We start from the raw sequence: 26,770 nt of genomic DNA, 5'->3' as shown, positions 1-26,770 counted from the left end.
TGCACGTTCTCCAGACAACGCAGAATTTGGTCATTTCACGTTGTCAGTTGTTTTGCAAACTGGACGGCAAAGAAATGTACCAAGAATTATAACGCACGTGCACAGCCATTGTTCTGCTCATTAAACATTTTGTTAATTTAGCGACGTTGCGGTTGCGGTCGTGGTTTTCTTACTCCCTATTGTCAATCAGTTATCGACATAGTCTAACGCTCAAATAAAAACAACCTTCAATATTTATACTGTAACGCGCCTGTCAAATAAACAGACATGGGCACTTTCCACCGCAAGAGTTAACAGAGAAGCACAACCTACACCATTCTAAACAATGGTTTGCTTAATTAATGTCTTCATTTGCGTTACATAAGACGTTCTCCAGTTTCATTTTGTACAAAGAGCAGCATTCAACAAAAACAATTGTTATTGTGATGGGTAAATGTATTCACGTGCATGTTTGCAAAACTCGAAGTTGACAAAAGTTGCATGGCAACAAGTTTTTTTTTTTTCGACTTGCTGATTTGTTAAAACAGCAGAATTCTAAATGACAAAGCAGCGAAGTTACAGAGAACGTGTGCTACCTATGTACCTGGAAACATAATCGTGTTTTCCTTATCTAATACACATTTACCCGGGCCTAAAAATCTTCATCCGAACTTATCGTTAATATGACTACAACTTTCCCAGAATATTAGATTAAGAATCAAGTTTACGGCAAACAGGAAGCGGAAAAAAAGTTGACACTTTACCCCTCCTAATTTAGCCGTTTATACACTGAGTGAAATTATTCGTATTTTTTTCCGATGAATTGATTTAAGAATGGGTGGAAAGCAAACAAAATCGGAGGCGATCATGTTTTTGCCGTTTGTCGGTAACGTTGTTCTAAAACTCTCTCTTCGCCCCTCAAACGTGAGCTGTAAAATCATTTTCTACACTGTTGATATTTAAAGAACTTTATTCCCAACTGAAAAAAAAACCTGCAATCTTTTAGGAAGACTCCAATATACAAAGAAATTAAAAAACAAAAACAAAAACAGAACAAAAAAAAGGGCGAAGGAAAAGGAATGTGGTGTTGCGCGACGTAGATTTTTTATTTGACAAATTAACGGATTCTCATTCAAACACTTTTTACAATTCTTTTTTGTCGTTTAACTTAACGTACCTACTACGACACATGCTGGGTTTACAACGCGAGGTGATTCTACGAAGATTCGATCAGAATCAGCACTGTAGATTGAAAAATAAGTTTAAAAAAATCGCGCAAATTTCTTAACAACCACTCAGAAGTAAATCAAAACCAATCGTGACTTGCTTTTTCAGCCCTTGCTGCCTTGCACAGGTTTTCCCACACTTCGCATCAGTTACACGAATTTACTTCGAGTTTGATTGGTTCACTGGATATTTTTGCGCCCTTTGTGATTAGCCAAGGTGGTTGGTTTTGGTTTACGCGCGGTTTTAGAGCGGCTTTCACTCGAGCGTAGAAAAGTTATGCTTTAGACTATAAAAGTTGCGCGCTTTTTCATCCATTCGGAAGTAATTGGTCTTGGTTTAGCGACGTTCAATTGAAAACCGCTCAAACTTTAAAAACTTATTTTAGTCTATAACAATGTTTTAAGCCTTTCACTTGTGAAATTTTCTTGTTGATTTTGTCTCCTTCAGTCTCGAGCCTTGTAGGTTATTCGCCAGTGTCATAGCATTTGTTGATCGATATGTTCTCTCCATAACAAGTACGAATAACTTGGAGAAGAGAAGACTGAATGTGTTCCACTTGATCTGGAGGCGTATACTCATCATATGATGACCTAAGAAAAAAGACATTTATTTCATTAAAAAGTCACCTGTGGGGAAAGACGTCTATTCCGTAGGTTTTAATCATAGTTTAGTGGTTTTCATTTGAGTGTCGAAAAGTAATTGGTTTTGCACTTATTATGCTACACGACTGGCTCAAAAATATTCGCGCCAATTTTTCATCCAATCAGAAGTAAAACCAAAGCCTATCGTGACTCGCTTGCACATATTTTCCCGTGCTTCGCGTCAGCTACTTTGAGTTTTAATAATAATAGTATAATTCAGTGGCGGATGTAGGGAGGGCCCCCCCCCCCCCCTTATTTTGGGTAAAAAAAAATCGTAGAAGGAAGGAAAGCCGGCAGGGCAAACAAAACCGTCCCCCCTTCCCCCATACCCTTAGCTCAAGGTCTGGATCCGCCACTGGTATTTACATTTTTGTTAATGGTTCACTGTATTGTCTGCCTCCTTTGTCACTGGCTAGCGTGATAGCTTTCGATTTGGTCCTATGACACTCAACTGAAACCTCCTCTATTATATTGTTGGTTGCTAACTTAAAGTTTCAGGTTTAGAATTTAGTTTATAATTGGTCTAAAAGCTGCTAAAAGTTAACTTCCAAGCCTCTCTAGTTACATGGAATTTCAAACTTTTGGTGCATCCACAGGGCTCAAAAAAACTTGAATTCCAGCTTGCCCTTCGGACAAGCAGCTCTCAAATGTTGCTTGCCCTGGGCAAGTCTTAAATTACTTAGTTTTCATTTTTGAGCCCTGATCCACAGATGCAGGTATTCTCTCCATTTTTTGCTGCTTTAATAGTAATTTGTTCATAAATAAAATTTGCAGATTTGAATTTTGAAATCAAGGCTCAAGGGTGAAATAAACTAGTCTTCCATAACAAAAAACTATGCACAAGTAATAGGGACAATAACTTAAATACATATAAATAAGGAAAAAAAAATGATGGTGATGCACAGACAACAATTTACAAAAATGAATGTAAATGTAACTAAGGTTGCTTCTGGTTTTGCTGAGATTTTCCTGCCCTACTTTGAACAAGGGGCTCCAAGATATTAGATCTGACATAAAATACTGTGAATATTTCAAATTAATTTGGCTTTTTCGTTATATTACTGCACATCTCTATATCTCTGTAGGGACAAAAGAAAGGCAACTGCAACATACCTAGCTGTAGTGATAAGGGTAGGTTTTGGAAGAGATTTCAATAATGTTGCCATGGAATCCATCAAGCTGTAAATCATTTCAAAGGAACTCACATGATGAGGAATCTCTGACGACATTCCAGAAAAGTGCAACTACAATATTGTTAAAAGAGGAAAAAGCATTTTAATCCAATATTTTCCATGATGCCAGTATAATACATTACACACAAATACAAAATGAAAACAATGCAGATGTCCAGAGAACCAGACTGAAGTCGTGTCTACTGTCCTAACAACCTGCAATAAGCCACTGACCTGATATGGCAGCACAGGTTTTGGGATGAATTTGGACTAATCCCACCTTTTTGGTAAGATTTGTATATTTTGGCTAACCTGTGTCACTGTGCTCCAAAACTATTATATCATGAACCATAGCTTGACCAACCTTGCTTGATAGGCTGCCAAAGTGCTCATACTTGGAATGTAGACTGGGTACTTAATATAGAATGATTTATTACAATTATTTCAAATTTTACAAAAGAAAACAATGTAAGGAATATATTACTTGTAAGTACCATTTCACAGTCAACCTTTTCCTGTTTGCGTAGTTTAATCTTTTCTGTTACTCTCACGAGATCTTGATTGAGACAGTTACAGTCTGGTGGAATTTCACTAAATAACGTTGTATTGTTGACCGAAGCCTGTTCTTGAAGATATGCATACGTGGCCTCAATTTTGTCCACTTGCGCTTTGCGTAACTTTAAGCAGTTGTCCAAGTCCTGGAGAGTCAAAAGGTAATTTTTACAGACTTAGTTATGCATTCTGGAATTTTATTAGGTTTAAGTTCATAATACCATCAAACAAAACAAATTATTTCAAACTTAATAATCATTAAAATCCTATTATATACATTTCTTTTACAACTGATGATTGCTGTTTATTCTAGCTAAAAGAAACATGTAGATTTTATTAATAAACAATCAACTGATTTCTCTTATTGAATCCTTACCCTCAGTTTAAAGTAAACAGCCAGTAGTAAATATAATTAAAAAATAAATGATGTCATTTTTTGAAATAAGTAAGTACAAAGCCTTTTTCTACCGTATCTAATTTAGAAATAACACTAACTAAAGTCTTCTTACTACAACTGTAAATATCATTACCTTTTTACTTGTTGATAAAGGTTCCTCAAATCTATAGATATTTCTAAGAGACTTGAACTCCTCCTGAAATGAAAAGTGCTAAAATTTCAAATTTTATCATCATTAATTAATAAAATAATACATCTCCAAGAACATTGGCATCAACTAAATTGACACAAAATGTATTCAATTACCAAATGGTAAGTACATAACATGGGATTTGTTGAAACATCTAAATTTTTCTTACCTCTGTATAAAGCAGTTTAAATGGATTTTGGGTTGAGAAAAAGTCCATGTCAATATCCAGAATAAATTTATTTTCTTGAGAAATTATGTCCAAGAGTAGTGATGATCCAGACATTATGCCTGGTAAGTTTGCACTAAACTTGCAACTTTCCTGATCCATAAAATTACACGCAATTTTACTATCATCATCCTTTATGTCCAGTTCTTTTGGGTTTTTACTGACTGTAGCCTGAGAAACTGATTCATCAAAATTAATGTTTTCATTGATTTTCACCAATCCAGGTTTGAGAGTAAATACAATAAGTTCCAAGTCTTTGCAGTTTTCAAGTGATTCCTCATCTGCATAAAGTAGTTCTTCTACAAAATATGTCTCAGAGCATGTGACCCTAAAAGAAAGAATAATATTAGGTAAGCCAGGAGAGCACTCTATATCAGCCATTCTACACTGAGTAAGATGAGGTATGAATATTACAAGACATTTTATTAGCACAAAATTAATAAAAATTATGAGTGTGTATTACACTAGCCTCAGTACCTCATTCTATTCAGTGGAAAATTCTATAATACAGCTGAGTATTTTCATCTGTCGGTGTTTTTTCCTTTTTATGTCAAAAAATGGGGAAAATAAAACTGACTACTAAAAAATCCAAGCAAATTGTAAAACTTTCCCTATTTAGAACCTACATGTACCATTATTTTCAGCATGGTTGTCAAAATTTCATTCTAAGAAGCTGTGGTTATTTCTCACTCTATTTTTAACCAGAGTGTTTCAACCTAAATAGTGACTACAGCAGATACATCTCGTATTCGCGCTTAATTCAATACGTACCTAACAAAACCAGTTTCCTTGTGTTTGCCAACCTTGAAGTTGAATACACCGTCCTTAATTTGATCCGACCAAGGTGGCTTGACCCATATAACTTTATTAACATGTCCAGCATAGACTGCGGGTAGAATCCAGTCTGCAATACTAATCTCCTCATACAGAGTTTCTTGCTCAAATACGGTGTTTGCCTTCATTTTCACAGGAACAGTAAGGTCGGGATGTGAATCAAAATGAAGAAGTGTTAATCCTTCGAATCCGATATACCTTGATCCAATAGCTCTATGGATATAGTAAAGGACTTCATCGTGATTTTCGCATATCCATATTGGCACTTTATCGTATTTCCGCAGCTCAAACTTAGCTCTTTTTTTCTCGGGAAAGTCGTGCACCTTGTCTGCCATTTTGAAATACAAATGCCTGGTCGCAATACCTCCAGGCGCGGCTACACAGCGTAACGCAACCCATACATTTGGGATATTACAGAGAAGCTTACACGACATACTGACCCAACTTTTGAAGGAATGAGCTTGTGGCTGCGATCCAGGCTGTTAGTTAGTGTTGCCATTAACTCCTTCCCTACAACTGTATTGAAGAATTTCGACGTCCATGTTATTCCTCAAAGGATATTTTCTTCGCTATCCATACCAAAGTACAAAGACAAGTTTTCCATCGGAGCAAGAAAGAGGAAATCAAAGTAAGCGACTGGGACTGGTTTTGGCTGCCATCAATCATAATTATTACGACGGGATCACAACCTACACTGTAATTATGGAAGCCTATAGACATTACCCCTTGAACCAGTTGGAGTAAAATTTTGTTTCCTGCGAGGTCTGCCTACTGTGGATTATACATGTAGACTGCAGCGTGTTATTGAAGGGTGCAGTAAATTATATTGTGAAATATCCGTATTAATCTTTTATTTTACATTTTCAGGAAAAATCCAGGCACACTGAGGAAGGTAATATATCTATTTAAGTAATTTAAATATTCATATAACTGTAAAATGCACTCGATTTTTATGCTGTTTAAGACTATATAATATTTTAAAGCCACCTTACTTGATTAGCATGTTAGGAAATTTGAGGAGACTGCCCTTGTTCCCTGGGTACCAGGGTTTTTTTGTTTACCATGCATGAAAAGCTTCTGGCACCCTGACGGTACCAGTTTGTGTGTCTTGCACATCCTCATGTTGATTGCCAATTACTAGCACTGCCCTCATTACATTTACTTTATATTTATGCCAATAAACCATCCATGGCCAAAACCCCCCAAAATGCCATTTTCATCGATGAAAACAAAACTGCAAATTATATTTATTGCTTTGAGTGGCTCAAAATATACACTGTACATCAATTTTGTGCCATGCAGTGTGGAGGGAAACTCCTATATTATCTTGAAGAGCTGACGGCATAGACCTCATGCCTTTGATCATCTCTTTGTTCTATTTTCGTTATCACTTGCAGCCGTCTTGGAAGCAATCAGAAGTTTTTCAGTTAGATCCCTTGACAGGAGAGGATGCTCCTGATATCCCAGACACCATAAAACAACATGCTGTATCAGACACATTGCTTGGCGTGGTTCAAGATGTTCTTAACGGTCCTGAGCTAAACCCTATTCTAAGCCCTGTTATTGGGGATTATCAAGTGGACGTTGCACAGGTACTCGATGTTTTGACATACAGTGTATAATTATTATGTTAGCCATGATAATTGTCATGCTCACCAGTGCAGGTGGCATTTTGTGAATGTTATTTTGAAGATATTTGATGTGGGTCTCCAAATTGTTTGGCACACTAGCGAACAATCATTGCCGTTGGGAAAGAATGGCGAGGGGATGAGGTAGTACGTGGCATAAATTATTTGGGTGAAGATTACCAACTGTTATTTAGTGATTTGTAATTTTGGACTAAGCCGTGGGTTCGTTAACTTTCAAGTTCTGTGAAGTTTTTTTTGTGGGTTTGTCAGTTGATGATTTGGCATAATATTTCAGCTATGCTCAGTTTTTCTTATATTTAAAGTGAGGTCTAATACCAGATCTAAATGTTCCATATTGTGATGTAAATCTTTAGAAATGTAAAATTCAATCAGCTGGTGAGAAACCAACCAATCAGCTTACACAGATCCCTTTTGAGGCATTTCATCAATACTGAGTATTGTTCACAGACAGATCAAAATTTTGGACAGTGAAAATAGGTGCTAGTTTGCTAACAAGACCGTCTAACTGTTTTCATTTATAGGTGAAAGTAGCAAGAGACATAAACAGTGCAGTCATATTTTGGACAGTTCCAGATGAATTGAAAGGCAGTGAAGTAAAAGTGCAGAACTTCTTGACTGAAAACAGAGATCATATCAGGTAACTTGACACTTGTAAAAATGAATAGATACCCAAAAAGATTTCAAGCAGTTCCACCAGTCAGACTGTCCTCCACAATGTAATAGTGCCAACAATGACACAAGTTTCCTGAAAAATTGGTCAGGAACATTTATTGAAGAATGAAGTTATTGATGACCCTGAGGTAATTTACGAATTCTTAATAAATTTCCCTTGATTGTGATTTGTCATAATGTTATTAGTTCAATCTGTACAGAATTCTGTTAGGGAACCCTTCCACAGTTTGTTCAAGTTCTCATTCTTTATCATTTCTAGGAGGCTTCTTCCTGCCTACTCTTCCTTAGTTCATTTTCCTCAGCTGGTTTTCATTCAGGACAAGAAAGCAGACTATGAAAAAGAAGTTGAAAGCCTCCTTCAAGAGGCCAAGAATTCATAGTAAATTTATGGTCACTCAAGACATGTAAAACTATTATAATTATGTCTGTATTATTAGATAGCTGATGAGAGATGTTCTAAGAAATGTCCAGTACAACTGTGTTGCCAACATTTGCTATGCAGAATTAATGAAAGGAATATGCCTCCACTTCCTGGGGATGTTGTACATGCATGGCTTGTAGAGAAATGCTGGTCTGTAGGAAAATCCTCCACATTAACTCAATTATCATTCTGCAGCTCTTTCAGAGAAAGTGCCTTACATTGTAACTTACTTAATGTGTGAGTGACATTTGAACGACACTTTTATTCACCACTCTTTGTATTGACTGAAATGCAGAACATTCTGAAAACATGGTCACAAAAAGTGTCAAAAAAAGAAAAAGTTGAAACAAAGCAAAACTGTAGTAACATAACCTGTGCTCAGACCAAGTTTTTCATGCTCATTCTTGTTTTTACTAACTTCATAACAAATAATTTGTGTTAATTAAAAGTACATGTATTACTACGCAGAACCGTAATTTAAAAAAACGAATCCCAGCTGTAACCAAATATTATTAATATTTCTTTCTATTGCAGAATGGCCCTTTATATACTGTGGATGTGTCGTCTGTCTGTACAAAATTGGGTGTTTGGTTACACAAATGTCAGTAGCTAACAAAACATTAATTTTTATAACTACCAAATGAAATAAACTTCGACGTTGTGTTGGTCTGAAACTTCATATTTCCCGCAACCAAAAGAAAACAGTTCCCTTATGGAACCTAGTCCTTTACTTATTATTTAGGTGAAAAAAAAAAAAAAAAATAGAACAGGCCAGTCAGGTGGGAATGCCATTGCACAAAGCTACAAACCACTTCTTCCATATATTATGTAAAGTAATTTCAAAACTTAACACAATGCAAAAATAATGTTTGATGTGTAACTCAAACAAAGATCTACAATGTATTGGTGTGAAGAAACTGGGTGAAAAATAACCTCTGGACCTTTTTATTGATGTCATGAATGCAATGTCTACTGTAAATTTGTGTCTTTTTCATAAAAACAAACAAAAAAAACCCTTGGTCCATAGATTAATTTACCATTCCAAATTTAGTAAATATGCAAAAGGTTGGTGACATTAGTAAGATGGTCCATTACTGCCTTTTCTCTTGCTTCCTATTAATCTTGCCAAAAATCCTATTTCCTTATCTCTTGCCTTTTGTAGACTTTATGTCCCTTTTTGGGAGTTACCTATCATAATAATATACCTACCGAAAAAAAGAGTCATCAAACAAAACGATCTTCCTTTAACATAATAACTGACCTACTGTTACAAATAAATGCAGGACGTAAGAAGGATTATTTTGTCCTATTGATAACTTTGTACACACCAACATAATTATAGAATGCTAATTGACAGCTGTCATCTGTCAGTCCACTAATTGCCCATACTGTTGTTGGCCCTGTTTGCTAATGCACTATTCCATGAGCACTCACAAAATAGTAACTATTCACTTCATATTGAGTCTTGGCGCTACTTATGAGTAACATTTTAATTTATGTCATAAGCCACTCTTTACCGTGACTTGTAATTGAAGATTAAATTGTAATTGTGTCCATCCACTGACAGTGCCTCATGCACTCCAACTTCATATTCATGGTCCTTCAGAGAATAGATCTCCTGTATGGACTGTCTTGATCATGGGAGAGCCAAAGATGTCGTTTAAGTTGGATGCTGGTTATAAACTTCTTCCCACAATTTTTACAGACAAATTTTTCATCACCTACGTGCTGTCGAATATGCCGTCTCAAACCTTCTAGTTGTTCATATGTCTTTGGACACCACTGACATCTGAATAAATAAGAAAATTTAAAATATGTATATAATTATTACAGAATTACAAAAAGAGATTGTGCAATAAGATTATCATTATTTTTTAAAAACCCTTGATATTTTGGTTCTCAGCACAGACTTTGGTGTTTTGATAGTTTACCCGATGTGCCATCGCCTTGACAACAGAAATGGATATGAACAGGCCTTTTAAGTCAGGTTTTGTTCCTTTATAGAAAACGTAGTCGGCAAGTTAAATTTTTGTTATTTGCATACAGCAAACTTGATGTGTGCCTGGTGAAGTGTTGGGGAATCTAGGATGCATCATGCAGCTTTCTGACAGCCTGGGATTTATTCTCTACAGTGTAGATGTGCTTAAATTACTCCAGTATAAAGAGGCCAGGGATCCATATTTGCAGTCGTCCTTTTGTCTGTGATGAATTAAAAATTGTAGGGACGACCAAAACAATATGGAAACTCGTCCGTGCCCTAGACGCCTTCAGTTTGACTCTACCAAAAAAAAAATTTTCTTATCAGTTCCCTGCATTCTGACCACTTGTTATCCATTTGAAACTTTTGGATAACAGAGAAAGATTTGCAGCTTTCTTTCACCGTGATGATAAAATTGTCATTTTGGTCCACCATCTTGAGAGGTAATACATGTACATGTACACAAAGGTCTTTTGAACACGACTACCATGTACTCACTCATATGGTTTTTTCTTGGCCTGTTTATGGATGTGCATGTGTCTCTTCAAGTAGACAGCATTGATAAACTCCTTGGAACACAAGTCACATGTAACCACAGACTCCCGGGTATGCAGCAGTCTGTGTGCCTTCAAGTTATCTCGACGTGTGAAGGCTGAACCGCAATCATCACAAATGAACTTCTTCTCATTTCTGTGCCCTGCCATGTGCCGTTTGAGGTCTGCACTTTTGACAAATGCTCTGTCACACTCTGTACACTTGTGTCGTTTGTCTCCTGATGAAAAGAGACAACACAATACATTAAGTTCAATGAAATAGTAGTTGGCAACCTAGAGAGGTTGATGCTAACAACACTGCATGCACTCATGAAACCTCTTAAAACAACCATGAAAGAAATGGAATATATCAAACACGAAAGACTGTGTTTGACAACATTTGCAAACACCAAGAAGAGAGTTGACAATACGACACGAAGTGGGGTATTTTTGACGAACTTCGAGGTGTTTGGAAATGTGGTCGAAAACTGTTTTTAGTGTTTGATAAAAATTCTCAATCGAAACTAAAACTAAGGAGAAAACGGAGAAATAAAATCATAAAAATCTATGCTAATTAAGATCAGATATCCAAACACCATCACAGTCATGATTTCCTTTGTTTAAACTCGATGAATTATTAGTTAGTTTGAGAAGATCACATCAAAGTTATCTGATTCTCACCAATATGATACTTGATGTGCGACTTAATACAACCCTTGGTTCTGAACTCCTTTCCACAGAACTCGCACTTGTATTGTTTGACTTCTACATGAATAGCCTTGTGGATGGTTAATTCACTAGCAGTTCTAAATCCTTTCTGACACTCCTGAAAGGAATAGAAGACATGAGAATTATTTTTATTACTTTTCTCTGCAGATTTATTAAAGGATAAAAATTACTTTCCACTTTAGTTAGTTATCCAGCACTTCCTCATCAACAAGCAATGGATATAGAAATAAGTACATACATAAGATTGTGAGTTGCATATGCAATCTGATTACCTCACAGCTGAAAGGCCTGGACTCTTGATGACTGGTTAGGTGCCGTCTGAGGTCATTGCCTGAGTAAAATTTCTTTTCACATTTGTCACATCCAAATCGTCTCACCCTTGCAGAGACTTAAAACAAGATGAAAACAGTTTAGTCATACACTGTACATATACATTGTACACTGAAGATCAGTTTGTCTACAAGTCAACTAACAAAATGGCAATTTCACAACAACATTGACATTGTTCTAAATGTTACAAATTGCAAGTTGAAGGGGTACATGGAATAATGCCCCAAGTGACTTTTGGAAAATTTTGAGGCGGACAGGATTTAATTACCTACCAGCAATTTTCACAATTTACACTGGTTTTAGTTATTGTCTCAAAAGAACTAGTACAGTAATTATTACTGTTCTTTTTAGACAATAATGAAGACAAGTAGGGTAAAGTGTATAGATTACTGAGAGGTATTTCATTGAATACTGGTTACCTCAATGTTTTCCAAAAGTCGCTTAGGACTTTATTCCACACACCCCTTCAACTTCTACATGTACTTAACATAAAATAGAGTATGAGCTTGAGATTTCACAGTGTTACAGTCATGCACAGAAATTGAGAGCATTAATTTTAATCTAATTGTTTTAGTATAAATTTACTATTTGTTATCAAACTTAAGCTAAATCCTCCTTACAGACACTTTGAAAATGCAAAGAAGCCACTGCTATTTTGTTAACAATCATGCAATGCTGGATTACTCACAATCTACAATAGAATACATGTACATAGTGGAGGAGGGCACTGAGGTATTAGAAACTGCAAAACCAAAGAAAAAATCATCCAAAACTGCAAAAAAATTCACCCAAAACCAAAAACCGCATACAAAACCATCAAAAACCAATACAATGGTGACAAGTGGGACATACAGAGCAAACTACACTAACACTAATTTTATCAAAGTATTTGTCAATGTCATGGACTTGTCTGAAGCTTTCGTATCTTTTAGCTTCTGCAGGCTTCTCTCTTCCCTTTTCACTTTACATCTAAACATCTTTCTTGCCGCCTTTCTCCTCCTTGTAAAAAAACTCAGTACAATCCACAATTGCTTCTTCCGTTACTGGCGCAGGAGGCACATTGGAAACAGACCAAATGATCGCCCTGGTCTGTGAGGTCAAAGCTTTGGGCATCATTTGAGACGAGTGATCCCCTACCGTGACATTTAGTTTGTCACGCATTCCTCTCAATAACTTTGGCGTTTCGCGGCTATGCGACATAAATTACTGCTCAAATCGAAGAGAAACCAGAACCCAAATAGGACAAAATAGGAAAAACCAAAAATCACATCAGATACCAAAACCGAAAAACCGCTAGTGTATTATATGAAAACCGAAAACCAGATGCTAAAAAATGAAAAATCTGTAAACCGCAGTGGACACCAAAACTGAAAAACCGAAGTCTTTTGGCACAAAAACTGAAAAACAGATCTAAAAAATAGCCAAAATTGCAAAACCGAAAATCCCAATGCCCCCCTCATAGTAAGTAGCATAGCAAATCAAAGAATGATATTTGTGATAGAACATTATTAGATTATTTTATAATAAAGACCAGAAGATCCTCTCACTGTATGCATTTAGTGGTTTAACAACAAGGCGGGAACTTAATAGATTTGAACTTGAGCAGCTAAAATGTAACTACTCTGTCTTGATTTTTAGTTGCTTACTGTGCATGTACATTGTATGAAAGAGAAACTGCACACTTTCACCTATCAGCCCTGAAATATACCAGTACTGTGGGAAATATACTAATGTGGTACTGTAGCTTGTACATAAAAAATACAGGTTAGCTTAAGATTTTTTGGTACAGTACAAAGCATGATACACAAGGCTTACGGTAAATCACATAAAACATTACTGAACAATGCGGTACAGGGAAGATGAAATACCCAAGTGTGCACCATGCTTTGTGTAGACACACTACATGTAATTGTATATGTACCATAAAAACCCCAATAAACCACAACAAAAAATTAATTCTGAATCAATATGATAAAAAAATATTGCAAAAAAACATAGGGCTTCATGGGACATACAGCAATTGTAGAACAAACCTGGCTTTTTAACAGTTTTGTTTGTACCAGAATTTTCTAGACGTTCCTCCACAGAGGAATCTTCCTCACAATCCAGCTTTCTTTCACTGACGATGAAGATCTCTGGGTCTGCCCCTGTCTGAGTCATTACCTCTCTGATTGTTAAACCTTTTCTTTTATAAATCAGCTTTGGTCCAGCAGCATCATGACTTGCTTCTGCACTGACATTTCCCATACCAGCAACTCCTGCCCGTGCTTCTTCCAAAAAGGACCGTAAATCAGCAAAGCCCTGATTCTGCATAATCTGTGAAGTCTGTACTGTTACTGACTGTGACACATTGTCGATGGGCACATTCTCTCCAGTTGCTACTGACTGCGTTATGACTACATTTTGAGAAACCTGAGGCAGTGCGCTAAATGAGTGATCAACGGGCAAAGTTCCTTGTGATAGGCCAGACTGCAAATTGCAACTAGCATTGGGTGGAATAAAACCACCCCCAGAAACCGCCAACTCCGTTGCATTCTGAGGTAGCTGCTGATTATCATTTTGTACAGGATTTGTTTGAAACTGAGCAAGTTCCATGGCCTTCTCGATGACTCCTCCACTGGATGCAGAATCTTGTGGCACAACATTCAGAGTAACAGGCTGTGTACTAAAGAACACTGCATTTCCAAAAGGTGCAGAGGACCCCACGTTAGTCATGCCTGGTAGCTCTCCTATAGCAGGCATGCCTGGTGATCCAACAAAAAATACAAGTGCTGGTTGACCTCCACCAGGTAACTGCAGGACATGTGGTGTCATCAAAGGCATCTGAATTGGGTTTCCTTGGGAATCAACGTTCATCAGTACAGGCCCAGGCATCTGAGAAGCTGAAGTAATTCCTGCATTGGGTAGTTCATTTCTGTGATCAGAGCTAACTGTTGTTACAGTGGAAGTGTCTGTGGACTGATCCATTGCAGTATCCATTGCTTCATCTAGATTTGTCAAATTTCTTTTTAGTTTTCTTTCTTTCCTTTTTCTCTTACTCAAGACAAAGTTGTAGAATTCTTTAACGGCATCAGAAGTCATCTTAGTTGGTTTGAACTTGCGTGATGCTTTGCTATGAAACAAATACAACCAATCAGAACTTTAATACCTGAAGAAACAATAATGCTTAAAATTTTTCCAGAAGGAGCATGCCATACCTTGATAACCTGTAGCGGGTAAAATATTGATTTATAAAATTCAGTCCCAGTCAAACTCTACATTACTGAGATGCATCTAGAATTATAAAATTTATGTCCAAGTTAAATTAAAAAAGAACACAAAATTAATATCTTTTGCCACAGAATTTATATGAAAACTCATGATGGAACCTCTAAAAAGATGATTAATTTGAGACAATGTACATGTACATGTAAGCCTTGTACTTTCTTCTTCTTTTTTCTATCACTTTAAACATTCTGTAACGTCAATTCAAAGCGTTCTACATGTATTAAAAATAATGATTAAATAGTGTAAAACTCACCTCTTAGATGTGACAGTTTCAGTATTCATACTGTGCCCTGAGGTCTGCAATCAACAGTATGAAATAAAGAGTGATTTAATTTATAACTTATAATTTAGTAACTGCAGGTCATTGCAATAAATAGATCCCTTTACAGCAGGGAAAGCTGCAAATTTAGAGCCAGTTTTTGGATGGGCTTTTAAAAATTATCAGGATTAAATTTTATAAGGATACCCTTGAAAAATTACTCCATTCTGATTACCTAAGAGCAGTGCAGTCAAAGTGTAACACCAGAGGAGTGTGCATGACTGCAAAGCTGTATTTAACTGTTGGCCATCTGAGGTATTTCAAAGGCGGTCAAAGTTTGGCAAGGTTTTCTGAAGATAATTAGATGTTTTCCAAACACTTCTGAAGATCACCTGCACCCTCTGAAGATTTCAGAAGAGTTTTGTGGATCATCTGAAGATTGCTGAACATTATTTGTAAATCAGAAGCACTTGTAAATTTTTCAAAGAGTAAAATTGTACTCACTCTAGGGCCCTTGCAATTTTGTTAGCCTCTGAAAGAATACACCTCGTTCTTCAAAGCACACCGGCACATGTAAATAAAGTGGCCGAGTATTCTGAAGTTGCTCCGATTTGCTCAAGAATGCACTCAAAATCATGTGATTACCTACACTAACGGTCAAGGACTAAGATACATGTATATGTGGATGTACAGAAGACTAATATTTATATACCAAGAAGGATAGAGTAAATTTCCAAAATTACGCCCCAAAATACCTCCAATAGTCCTTACGTGTACCCCGATAAGAAGCATGTCACAAAGTCCTCTAAACAAAGAAAGCCCATGAGGCCTTTCTATGCATGATTTCGCATAACTGATTCATGTTTTTAAGTCAAGAAAATATAAATTTATAGAGCAGACTCACTACTGGACATTCTGATTCATTCCACAATACCGTTTCAAAGACTTTTCACAGTCTCACCAAAACAAGCGGAGGATACCTTTTGAATATTATACTCACGTAATTTTCTGTAGGTTGCCCTTTCAATGAAGACACGGCTAGATGCAATCGCGCCCGAGAGCGCTGTTTACTCTGCTGTGAAAGCCCTCCATCTGTCCCGGAAGATTTCGCAAATTTAAGACTTTGCAGCCCTTCTTCACCTAATTGATCCTCTGATGTTCTAAGAAAGAAACACACGTCTACAGTAAACGAATAGCAGACCGCAAAACCTGCACAACAACAACTTCAATTCAAGAAGCTTGTTAGCCCAAAACGAAATGGGTGCGTGCACGCTACGGATAAGAAATGTCAGTTTGCTGATTCTATGGCCACAGCAAGACTAACTCGATGTACCTCTCCAGTTCCTCCATCATCGCAAAGCAAAAAGCGTACAATACACCTCAATAATCATCCGCTAAATTTCAATTTGTCGTTTCGACGATCTGAGGACCGAAAAAAACAAGGCGTCTTCTCCGCAGCGAAGCGGATATCCCAGAATGCACTGTTGTCTGTGGGATTCTTTTATCTCGTGCTGCGCATGTCCCTTTGTGCACAGATTTGAGGGTTCGAATAAATTGTTTTAAGTCATGGCTTTTCCCCGGCTTGTTAGTCAGTTTTGGTTGAAATCTAATCCTGGGAAGGTCTGTCTTGCAGCATCATCTAGATCAAGGTTTGTAGAATGTCCGTCTTTTAATTTTCTGGTCGCAGATCTAAGGTGACGAAATGTTTTGTATTGTGCAGTTTCTTCGCAAGGCAGCTGGTGCTGCACAGCAATCTTAGGCAGCTCCCAGCTTATTATCATAATAACTGATATGATTATGATAATACCAAAAAGTTTTTTAAAAGTGTGCAGGGTGATGTAAAAACCATGGAAATGTGTCTTCTGCCCTGCTACTAGTCTTTGAAACAAACAGACAATCTTTATACTGTCCATTTTATTTTTGGCTAACCATGAGGCCCGATATATACAGGATATGTTGGGGGGGAAATTATCGATATTTAGATCAGATATCCCGGGGTACTTAGTATGAAAATTGTTAATTTTTGCAATTGGAATAAACAGGATATGGTATAACTTGGCCAAAAGTCAGTGGGATGTGGGATACCCAAACCGGCCAATGGGGTCTCAACCTTGCAGTGTACATGTATATAAGCTTATACATGTACTTCAGCCCCCCCCCCCCCGGGGGGGGGGCGCACTGCCATATATGGGCTATATAGGTATGTGCCGCTGTGAAGGGTATGGTTTTCAAGCAGTTTACTCTAGGATAGGGTATACAAATCAGAGTGTTTGGGTCTAGAATAGGGTATCATTTTTCACAAAACTGACTAGTTGGTTGAAGATTTTATCTCGACTAAGGAAACCAGGAATTGCCACTCAAAAATACAAAAAAATCAAATCAGCAAGTTTAAAATTACGCAAATCAGCCTCAACAGTGTTGATAGATGAGGGGATCTGGGGAGTTTACTCTAGTATAGTGTAACAAAATTCAGCTGAACTAGCTCTGGTATAGGCTAAGGGTTCCAGGCTCCCAGCGGCACATACCCACCCAGAAATTCCCAAATTACCTCCCCCGGGCTTCAGCCCCACACCCTACTGCACTAAAATCATAGACAGAATCATAAACATCCCATACCACTCATCACAAGAATTAATCGATATTTCAAGCTAGTAAATGATTAATGTGATCAGCACTTACAATTTGCATTGTATATACTCATCTGTGCTTGTTTTCCTTGATGTCATACAAACAAATAAACCACTCAAGGTTCCAGTTTACTTTTTAGAGACAACGTGTCCTTAATGAATTCCAATAGGTCAATAGATATGAGCATAACAAATCATGCAATCATCAGATAGTTTAGCCCTTAAGTAGTAATTTGGTTCATGTACTGTAGACCATCTTATTGGGTTTAAAAAGTACAATATTTAGAGAGGAAGCCACATCAGCCTTAGGTGGTTTTCATGGAGGTCCTCTATCCTATTTGGTAATGTTGGTTTTTGAGGAGAGAGGAAAACTGGAGAGCCCGGAGAAAAACCCTTTGGGGCAAGATGAGAACCAACAACAAAATCAACCCAAATATCTTATGGCACTGGGCCGGAATTGAACCCGGGCCACACTGGTGCGGGTGAGTGCTCTCACCACTGCACCATCCCTGCTCCCCCTGTTTACCTCAGTAGATCAGCACCATATCTATGGGGTGTAGCAACACTGTAGGAATACTCCTGCAGCTGAGTTGTTTAGGTAAAAAAATGTTGCATCATGCCTCAGAAACTAGGACTGTTGAAGCACTGACTTGGCTGCTGTAATAAATGGAACTGAAAAACCTTACTTTATCATGACAATAGTCATTATGAAAAAGGCCAGATGGTAATGCATTGATATTTTTCTTTTCTCAGCTCATGGTGGTCACAGGTTGAGCTTGGCCCTCCAGATGCCATTCTTGGGATAACAGAAGCTTACAAGAAAGATACAAACCCTAAGAAAATCAACCTTGGTGTTGGCGCTTATAGAGATGATGCTGGAAAACCTTATGTTCTGCCGTCAGTGAGAAAGGTGAGAATTTGGCCAGTTTGTGGTTGTTCATGCAGTTATTTGCACGTTAACATGAAAGAGTAACAATTTTTTTAATATTACACTCACGTCTGTTAGTAATGATAAATTGAACACTCAATTGCCATATTGCATTGAATGAGAATCATATTTTCTGCCCAAAATCCTATGCAAGCATGCAATATTATTACTTGACATTTTATTGTTTGCTAACTGTCCAAATTGAGAATTAATTAAATGGATATTATTAAAATTAACAAGTCATTGGGATTGTACTGAGCGCAATATTTAGAGCATGTAATTTATACAACTGGATCCTTGGTCAAGTTGGAGATAATTGAATAAAAAAATTCCTCCAATAGTCAAATTGCAAATAACTAAGATTTAAATTAACTGATCAAGGATAGTGCTGGTATTAACTGGTCTGGAGTAAACTGCTGTCACTGTACTCTTCATGCATTAAACTTCTAGGTTTCCCAAGTAAGACACACCTATAGGGAATCATGATAGCTAAGTTTTATTCATTAATTAAATGTTAGCGAGTTTTGGATACAACTGCCATGATTCATCTCAGGCACATCTCATAGTCTAGGGAACTGGACACTCAAGATATATTATATGAGGGTCAACCCAAAAACGCTTCTTGTCTTCAGCAAGCAAGGTTGCTGGCACATGCCTATCCCCGAGTGATTCACTTTGATGCCCTGATGGGCCTTTTACTGTATGTCATGTTGAAAAAGATTGTAGATGGGGACAAAGCTCGCTTCTATTTTACATTGTGTAATTTTTAAACAGGCAGAAGAAAAATTACTGGCTAAGAATCAAGACAAAGAGTATGCTCCTATTCATGGTTTACCTGATTTCACTGTGCCTTCGGCAAAACTGGCTTTTGGAGAAGACAGTGAAGTGATCAAGAACAGCCTTGTATGTATTTGTTTCAAATTTGCGAGACTCTGAACTTTAGTACTATCTTCAGCTGATTGTCTCTATATTTCTTTGTATGTGGTATAATTGCATTACAGGTGTTTCTCCTTCAAGTTTCATTTGATTTTTTTCTCCAGAATGCATCAGCACAAGCTATCTCAGGCACTGGAGCTCTTCGGATTGGGACAGCATTCCTGGTTTGTTAAACTGTATTTTGTGCTTCATGTATTTTGAGCTGCTCCAATGCAGTGTTAGCCGTATAGTGTGATCTGAAATAAGGCATAAGCGTCCAAGCTTCCCGAAGGTTAGTAACTGATACCTTTTTGGAGTTCTAAGAGATGCAGAGAGTCAAACTCTACCCATTATATATGGGGTATTGACCAAGCATGCAGTCAAGATGGCTGGACATTGGCCAAGGTATTTTTTTTGGATGTTTATGGACAAGATTGGATGAGATGGATGAGATGGAGTTGAGGTCCACAGACATGCAAAAAGAAAATACTCGGCAAATATACAGCCATCTTGACCAAATAAGCTTGGTCAATAAAGGATTAATTATATGGCTTCGGGGATTTCTTTTTTTTGTCATGTGGGACACAGCATGTAATCCCAAGCAGACAAGAAAGCACCATCTTACCCGCTTGACTTACCAATCACAGGAAAGGATTTGGTTCATCTTGCTGGCTCATGGAGCTACATGTAGCCATGTGATAAGAAACAATGCTGAGACATGTGTGTAGTTAATAATATTATGGGATACCATCTGTTTTTTTCTGTAACATCATTCCTGTCCAGTGATTTGTTGGTAGTCTTGTCATTTATCCTGGACCAGCATGTGGAGATATTAGGACTGTGATGGTGGTCATTTTAAAATTTTAGGACAAATGCAATTTGCATTATGCTTTGACATTCAAGATTGATAACTATTAATTAACTCCATGTCATTGATGATAGCATCGTGTACTTCTTTCACAGAAAAGCTTCTTTCCTGGAAGCAAAGACGTTTGGTTACCCACCCCATCCTGGGGAAACCACACACCCATTCTCAAGTATGTAACATGACAGTCTATCATACTTCATATCTCCATTTGAGACTAAGAAGTGAGTGAATTTCCTAGGAGGGGGGAGGAGGAAGGGGGAGTGGGGGTCAATGAGAGCATTTCCCCCCATGCCCTCCTTGCTTGTTTTCCCCACAACTGAACTGCCAATATTTGTGTGTGTGTAAGTGTGTTACCGACCGATAACTGTATAAATAATCTATGTAACTTAATGTCTGCCCATTCTTTTTAGCCCTTATGGTTATTTTGGGCAGGCAGTACTCTATACTAATTTAATGTTTATGGTAATTATTTTATAAATTGTGAGTACAAATAAATGGTTGTTGTTGTTGTTGTTGTTCTCAGAGTTTAAAGTATTAAAAGAAAAATGGTTGGGCAGGAGAACAGCATATGGAACAAATGGAAACTTCAGTAGAACCTCGCTATCTAGGACTTGATTATCTCAAACTCAAATCATTTTCCCTTGTATATACTTTTTCAGTCACTTACTACATGTATTAGCTATGCATGAACTCACCCTATTTACAGTATAAGAACTTAATTATCAGAGAAAGTAAAAGAGTGTTTTATTTTCTACTCTACAGGCATTCAGGACTTGGAGTAAAACAATACCGATACTATGACCCAGAGACTTGTGGCTTTGATTTCAAAGGCTGCTTGGAGGATATTGCAGTGAGCTAAATTTCAGTTTATTCTAGCTTTCCCTTTGGATGAGCAGCTGTCAAATTTTGCTTGTCCTGTGCCAAGTCTTAGTTTACTGTTTTATTTAGTTGGCAGTTGACTTGCCTGGGCGCTTGCCCATCAGGCAAGTAAGAATGAAAAGTTACTTGCTCAGCAGGAAAATCTACTTGTCCAGGATGACCAGGCAGCACTTTCTTCGTGTCAGATTGTGCACCTTTATAGACATTTTCCAGGGATGCAATGTTATTTAATTCTAATCAATAAATCTGTTTTCACAGAAAATTCCAGAGAATTCAGTGGTCTTGTTGCACGCATGTGCCCATAATCCAACAGGAGTGGATCCAAAGGTAAGAGAAATGTTAATGGATGAAGTATGTAGTACTTGTACTTACAATGTGTAAGTTCCAGGAAATACCCATACTCAGCCAGGAAAGGTCACTGAAAATTCTGAGGGGTAAGGAGGTTTCAAAAACCAGTTGGAAATTTCCTGAGGTGTGGCGGATGGGGTCAAACCATAAAACCTGTTGCTGAAGCATAGATGTTTTCTAGCAAAACACATATGTCATGGCATCATGATTTGCATGTTGAACCTCTCTCCTCTGCAGAGGCCTCTTACGTATTGCATTGACCGTAAATATTGGCAGTTAAGTTGTGGGGGAAAGAAGCAAGGAGGGCATGGGCGAAATGCTCTCACTGCCCCTCACTCCCACTTCCTCCTTCCCCCCTCCTAGGAAGCCTCCACTGAGGAGAGAGGTGTTGTGGACTGCAGAACAAGCAGTTCATTATTAGGCAGTGACCAGGTCACAATGTGTTGTGTACTTGGACAAGATACAATACTGTACTTTATTATATGGCTTTGGCTTGTGGCCGATATAACGCGCGCTCTGATTGGTTAATTGCCACTGAATTGTAGGGCATTATTCTCCCGTAATGCCCACGGGCCGATTACGGATTATGCAAATTAGGAGGAGCCCGGTTCTGAAAATTCAAGCGCATTGAAGCGATGAAAGCCGATTAAAATCAGTACGAGAATAGCAGTAGCTAAAAGTTTAGAGATATTTCTTTAATAAAATTTATATAGATGACTTACCAGTCGGTAACCTTGGCGGACACTAGTGAAAAACAATCAAAGTTTGCCTAGTCTTAAGTAAAGCTAAAATCGCTAAGTAAAAAACACCATCGGCAGATCTGCCATGCATCCTGAGCAGAACACCACAAAGAAACTTATAAGTTATCATCTTAGTCACAGCAATTACCGAAGTATTGAACTCCGTCAAAGTTCTCGTCAAATAGATTCCCTCGCTTTGACACAAGTGAGTGTAAATCAGCTTCCAGGATCATCAGAAGTAAACAATCGGGCGGTTTCTGTCGGTAGCAGTGTTTCTGATAACTGCAGACGTTCACAAGGCTTGAAATGTTCATCCATAAATCCCAGAATGAAGAAGGCGAAGATATGTTGTCGAAAGCGAATGCGAAGATCGAGTTAAGCTTATTTTGAGCAGTGCATTCTGAAGCATTAGTATCTTCTTTCACCGAAAGACGGTTGGTTTGGACAATTTTGAAGCACTTGCTGTCTTTTCTATATCCGTTGACGTTTCGCCCCAAAAGTCGGAAAAACTTCCCCATCAACTTGTGGTACCACGATACTAAAATACGGTTTTGAGGCTGTGACAGTGACTTTTCCGTAAAGAAATGAGTGTTTTTAACGGAATACGTAATACAGTGGTGAAATTCACTGACTATGTGTAGTTTTGCCCTAGGTTTGAGACGATGAATGAATCGGTAGACGCGCGCATCGCCGGATGTAAATTGACGACTTCCACTCGAATGATTTTTCTCTTTATTGATATGATGAGCCATATAATAAACAACTTAATGACCTCGACTGTTCGGTCGTTACGGGAAAATCTCAAACCTCGGCCTACTGTATTGACCAAGCGATAGCGAGGTCAATACGGCAAGGCCTCAGTTTGAGATTTTCCTGTAACGACCTCACTCTCGGTTATTAAGTAGTTATTACGCTCCATGGTTCTCCTAATACACAGGTGTATAAACAGGTACAGGCAAATGGTTATGGTAATCTTAATAAAATGCTTGGGGCGGGGGTAACCTGCCAAGACATACATGTCACATCTAATCAGGGAGGAGTAGCTAGTGCAATAATCGTGGTTATGTCATGGTGTGGAAACCAGGACTGACTGGTTGTTTGAGCCACCTGTCTTTCACCTGAAGGGAGACACAGCATTACTTTGACATGCCAAAGCCTTACTAAGAATCTTGCTGTCACTCTGTCTAAAGGATATGGTTTAGGTTACATGAAAGTCAAAGTTTACGTTTCTTTTTTGTCTTTAGGAGGAAGAATGGAAAGAGCTATCACAAATCATAAAGGTATTGTGAGTCTTAAAGTACACTTAAAAAATGGGTTATGCCATTTTGATTGGACAACCAATTTAACAAGTTCGACTTTCAGTATACTTCTATGTAATTTTGTTATCTTAGCCACAAAGGAGTGCAAAATGAATGTAGAAAACAATGCAATTTAACTGTAGGTCAAAACCTCAAAACTTCTTACAAAGTGTTAAAAATTCTAATGATCACATAAGATGTAACTGAAAACAAAATCCATCTATCAAGTAGAAATCATTAAATAATATGTACAATTTTGCATTCTCAAATGCTTGTTGTAATATTTCCAGGATCGTAAGCTGTTTCCGTATTTTGACATGGCGTACCAAGGTTTTGCTAGTGGCGATACTGATAAGGATGCATGGGCCCTGAGACACTTTGTTCAGGATGGGCATAAAGTACTAGTTGCTCAATCATTTGCAAAGAACATGGGCCTTTACGGTAAATAATGTGCTCTGCAGCAGTTTCTATCAGTCAAGAAAGTGACATATGTTTAAAGCAATACTTACATGTTAGTGGTGTTCCATGGCCCTAATGCTTTTCCTCATTGACATCATGCCTTAGAAACCTGTGTTAGCTTTGGAATCTAATTATTGAATAAGCCATTTCCGAGTTGCTTTTAACAGTACCTCTTTTTCAAAATGTGTCCTGGTGTACAACCTTTCATATCATTTGGAAGTGAATTTGATTTGTAAGACAATGAACTTACAAGAAAAACTCATTTCCAAGGCTTTGCACCAAGACACCTCTCGAAACCAAAGTAAAAAACTTCTAGGATTTCTTCTTTTGACCTTTGTGATTAAGTTACTTATTTTGCAAATGTGCCCAGCGTTGACACAGTCTTGAGAGTTCCAAAACCTGTAATTCGAGCCATCTCACTACTCCCTAATACTCCCTGCATCCCACTGGCATGCCTTTCACCCCTGAGTGATACTGTTTTCTTTGCCAATCTATGTTGACCTGTAGTTAAGCACACTTGCTAACTTCTTACTTAAAATCAGTAGTAAATCTACGTTCAGCAACAATTTATACTAATTTTTTACCTTATGATCTTGTTTATCAGGTGAGAGAGTTGGAATGATCACAGCTACCTGTGACTCTAAAGAGGAAGCAGAGCGAGTCCTGTCCCAAATCAAGATACTGATCCGCCCACTCTACTCCAACCCTCCAATCCACGGTGCTCGTATTGCAGGGATGGTGTTAACCGACCCAGAACTTAGACCTCAGTGGGAGGTGGAAGTTAAGGGAATGGCTGATAGAATTATCTCCATGAGGCAACAACTTGTTGACAATTTAAAGAAAGAAGGTATATATAAATAACAGCTTTCGTTTGGCGCGAAAATATATAAAAAAATAGCCTCTATTTGGCGCGAAAATATGCCCGGACATTGTTCTGTTTCGCTGTCAGAAACAGTTTTCCGAGAGCAAAGCTTCAGGGCAACTGTGAGCTTTGAAGGAACAGATAATGTCTAGGGACAAATATCCGAATATATTTGTTATCTCAAAAGGAGGCTATTGTGTTTATTATCCCTCAAAACGTTTTCGCGACACGCGGTTCTTTTGACAGTTGGGGAATATCTCTCGGATATTTTCTAGTTTAACTGTGGTATACTCAGTCACGTGGTGCATTTAGACCAATCACATCCATGTTCTGGTATTTCTTTCCTCGCCAGGTTCGTCCCATGACTGGTCGCACATCACAAATCAGATTGGAATGTTTTGTTTCACAGGGCTTAAAGCTGACCAGGTTAGTGCTCACTAGCTGCATCGAACGGATTTCTTTTCACGATTATGCGGTGTTTATTAAGTATTGACAGATGCCAAAACGAAAATAACGTGGGTTCACTACGAATTGCACGTCTATTTCTCATTTAATCAAAACTATAACAAAATTCTCGAACGTGATTGGCCATCAGCAGCCCGATTTGAGCATTAATTGGACAGTGTACGCGTCATGCTTGTAATTGGACAGTACGTGCCATTTTGCGCGCGCTGTGCACTTCGTTGAGTAAACTGCTGTGTTTTTCAGAATTCATATTCATGTACATATATCGCAAATTAATAAGAAATAAAATGCAAAGACCAAAAGGGGTTGCGCTAACGGGAAAGTATTCCATGCGAGGCGTAGCCCTAAATCTAAAAAGAAGAAAAAACTGTGCTGAAGTATTGACTTTTCACGCTGAAGCCTGGTTTTGAGGACGCCCACAACTCGAGCATAAAGACGCACTCTTGCGCAGAATAGATAATTGTCTTGTATTCGGTTTCGTACCTCGATACAGTAAAACAAGATGGCGGATGATGTTTATGCTTATGCTTACAACAGCGCGTTCTCACTTGACATAAGCACAAGCATAGGCAACACTCGTGGGCGTCCTGTCTACCGTTATGCTTATGCTTGTGCTTATGTCGTATAGAAAACCAGGCGTGACATCTATTTATGAAGTAATTATCGAGTGATGGTTTGTTGAATGTTAATGATTATTGATTGCATTTTTTCCTCAGGTTGATAGACTCACGAAAGAATTCTCGATCTATTTGACCAAGGACGGTCGGATTTCCATCGCCGGTGTGACATCCGGGAATGTTGCTTACCTGGCTCACGCAATGCATGAAGTATCCAAGTAATAGACTCGAGGAACAGTTCGACATCGTTAATGTGACGACTCCGGCCGGCGGGTTTTCTTCTGAAGATGTTGTTTTGTTTCTGTGCATCGTTTAAGTCAAAGCGACTTCCTTAAATAGATCTGATTAATACCCATCCTGTGATCTGACCTCGTATGTCTGTAGTTTATTGGTTTAATAAGGAGAGTGGATATTGGAAGAACAGTTAGCCTACGTAGCAATTGTTCCCGAACGAGCGAAGAGTTCTCGAATACTGGTCGCGAGAAAATTGGGTCGAGAGTTGAAAATCGACGAAGAGAGGGGTGTTGGCGCGGCCAGATTTTAATGATTATGTTAGTAGTTTGCCATATCCGCTGAAATTCTCACCTGAATAAGAAACGTGTTTTTGTAAGTGTAGAAACTACCATATATAAGAAAATGTTTAAAGGTATATATAACAAACAAACTCTGACCAGAAGTTTTGATGTAATAAAACATTATTTACATACA

General features: G+C 37.9%; 4 protein-coding genes across 5 annotated transcripts; 2 read left to right on the top strand and 2 right to left on the bottom strand.

The window, feature by feature from the left end:
* Positions 1 to 813: 813 nt before the first annotated feature.
* LOC110047901 (UPF0489 protein C5orf22-like) lies at positions 814 to 5,652 on the bottom strand. Its single transcript, XM_089297562.1, has 6 exons — positions 5,156 to 5,652; positions 4,328 to 4,712; positions 4,102 to 4,164; positions 3,514 to 3,717; positions 2,961 to 3,091; positions 814 to 1,796 (listed from the first exon to the last, which is right to left on the bottom strand). Exons 1-6 carry the CDS (start codon positions 5,650 to 5,652, stop codon positions 1,670 to 1,672), a joined length of 1,407 nt encoding a protein of 468 aa, XP_089153688.1. The 3' UTR covers positions 814 to 1,669.
* Positions 5,653 to 5,673: 21 nt separating this feature from the next.
* LOC110047858 (uncharacterized) lies at positions 5,674 to 8,634 on the top strand. Of its 2 annotated transcripts, XM_020753601.2 has the most exons (6): positions 5,674 to 5,846; positions 6,086 to 6,110; positions 6,616 to 6,810; positions 7,389 to 7,504; positions 7,799 to 7,918; positions 8,495 to 8,634. In XM_020753601.2, coding segments are annotated over exons 1-6 (630 nt in total). In that variant the 3' UTR covers positions 8,496 to 8,634. The 2 variants fall into 2 exon arrangements, with proteins under 2 accessions (XP_020609260.2, XP_020609259.2); XM_020753600.2 differs by having other exon boundaries at positions 7,799 to 8,634.
* Positions 8,349 to 16,543, bottom strand: LOC110047857 (uncharacterized). Its single transcript, XM_020753599.2, has 8 exons — positions 16,390 to 16,543; positions 16,057 to 16,216; positions 15,051 to 15,094; positions 13,564 to 14,642; positions 11,473 to 11,588; positions 11,153 to 11,297; positions 10,437 to 10,710; positions 8,349 to 9,749 (listed from the first exon to the last, which is right to left on the bottom strand). The coding sequence occupies exons 1-8, from the start codon at positions 16,407 to 16,409 to the stop codon at positions 9,563 to 9,565; spliced, it is 2,025 nt and encodes a 674-aa protein (XP_020609258.2). The 5' UTR covers positions 16,410 to 16,543; the 3' UTR covers positions 8,349 to 9,562.
* A 17-nt stretch (positions 16,544 to 16,560) lies between these two features.
* LOC110047859 (aspartate aminotransferase, mitochondrial-like) lies at positions 16,561 to 26,770 on the top strand. Its single transcript, XM_089297563.1, has 12 exons — positions 16,561 to 16,705; positions 18,437 to 18,593; positions 19,386 to 19,514; positions 19,652 to 19,711; positions 20,490 to 20,563; positions 21,157 to 21,244; positions 21,532 to 21,600; positions 23,606 to 23,641; positions 23,950 to 24,100; positions 24,723 to 24,965; positions 25,333 to 25,406; positions 26,162 to 26,770. Exons 1-12 carry the CDS (start codon positions 16,623 to 16,625, stop codon positions 26,282 to 26,284), a joined length of 1,287 nt encoding a protein of 428 aa, XP_089153689.1. The 5' UTR covers positions 16,561 to 16,622; the 3' UTR covers positions 26,285 to 26,770.

This window comes from Orbicella faveolata, unplaced genomic scaffold (assembly GCF_042242905.1).
Source record: "Orbicella faveolata isolate gen_17 unplaced genomic scaffold, um_ofav_v1 contig_3, whole genome shotgun sequence".
NCBI classification, from domain to species: Eukaryota; Metazoa; Cnidaria; class Anthozoa; order Scleractinia; family Merulinidae; genus Orbicella; species Orbicella faveolata.
Note: the sequence above shows the minus strand (reverse complement) of the source record. Positions and strands in the feature narration are given on the sequence as shown.

What these genes read in the sequence shown, in the direction of transcription:
- LOC110047857 (XM_020753599.2), bottom strand. Translation starts at nt 16,409, where the DNA reads ATGATGGAGGAACTGGAGAG. An exon ending in ATGATGGAGGAACTGGAGAG is followed by an intron (nt 16,217 to 16,389) that starts GTACATCGAGTT and finishes TTTCTTTCTTAG; the next exon opens with AACATCAGAGGATCAATTAG. An exon ending in CAAAACTGTTAAAAAGCCAG is followed by an intron (nt 11,589 to 13,563) that starts GTTTGTTCTACA and finishes TCTTGTTTTAAG; the next exon opens with TCTCTGCAAGGGTGAGACGA.
- LOC110047901 (XM_089297562.1), bottom strand. Translation starts at nt 5,652, where the DNA reads ATGTCGTGTAAGCTTCTCTGTAATATCCCAAATGTATGGGTTGCGTTA. An exon ending in AAGGAAACTGGTTTTGTTAG is followed by an intron (nt 4,713 to 5,155) that starts GTACGTATTGAA and finishes TCTTTCTTTTAG; the next exon opens with GGTCACATGCTCTGAGACAT. An exon ending in CTTTATCAACAAGTAAAAAG is followed by an intron (nt 3,718 to 4,101) that starts GTAATGATATTT and finishes TTGACTCTCCAG; the next exon opens with GACTTGGACAACTGCTTAAA.
- LOC110047859 (XM_089297563.1), top strand. Translation starts at nt 16,623, where the DNA reads ATGGCTTTTCCCCGGCTTGTTAGTCAGTTTTGGTTGAAATCTAATCCT. An exon ending in AGCTATCACAAATCATAAAG is followed by an intron (nt 23,642 to 23,949) that starts GTATTGTGAGTC and finishes TAATATTTCCAG; the next exon opens with GATCGTAAGCTGTTTCCGTA. An exon ending in AAAGAACATGGGCCTTTACG is followed by an intron (nt 24,101 to 24,722) that starts GTAAATAATGTG and finishes CTTGTTTATCAG; the next exon opens with GTGAGAGAGTTGGAATGATC.
- LOC110047858 (XM_020753601.2), top strand. Translation starts at nt 5,674, where the DNA reads ATGAGCTTGTGGCTGCGATCCAGGCTGTTAGTTAGTGTTGCCATTAAC. An exon ending in ATCCAGGCACACTGAGGAAG is followed by an intron (nt 6,111 to 6,615) that starts GTAATATATCTA and finishes TATCACTTGCAG; the next exon opens with CCGTCTTGGAAGCAATCAGA. An exon ending in GAAAACAGAGATCATATCAG is followed by an intron (nt 7,505 to 7,798) that starts GTAACTTGACAC and finishes TATCATTTCTAG; the next exon opens with GAGGCTTCTTCCTGCCTACT.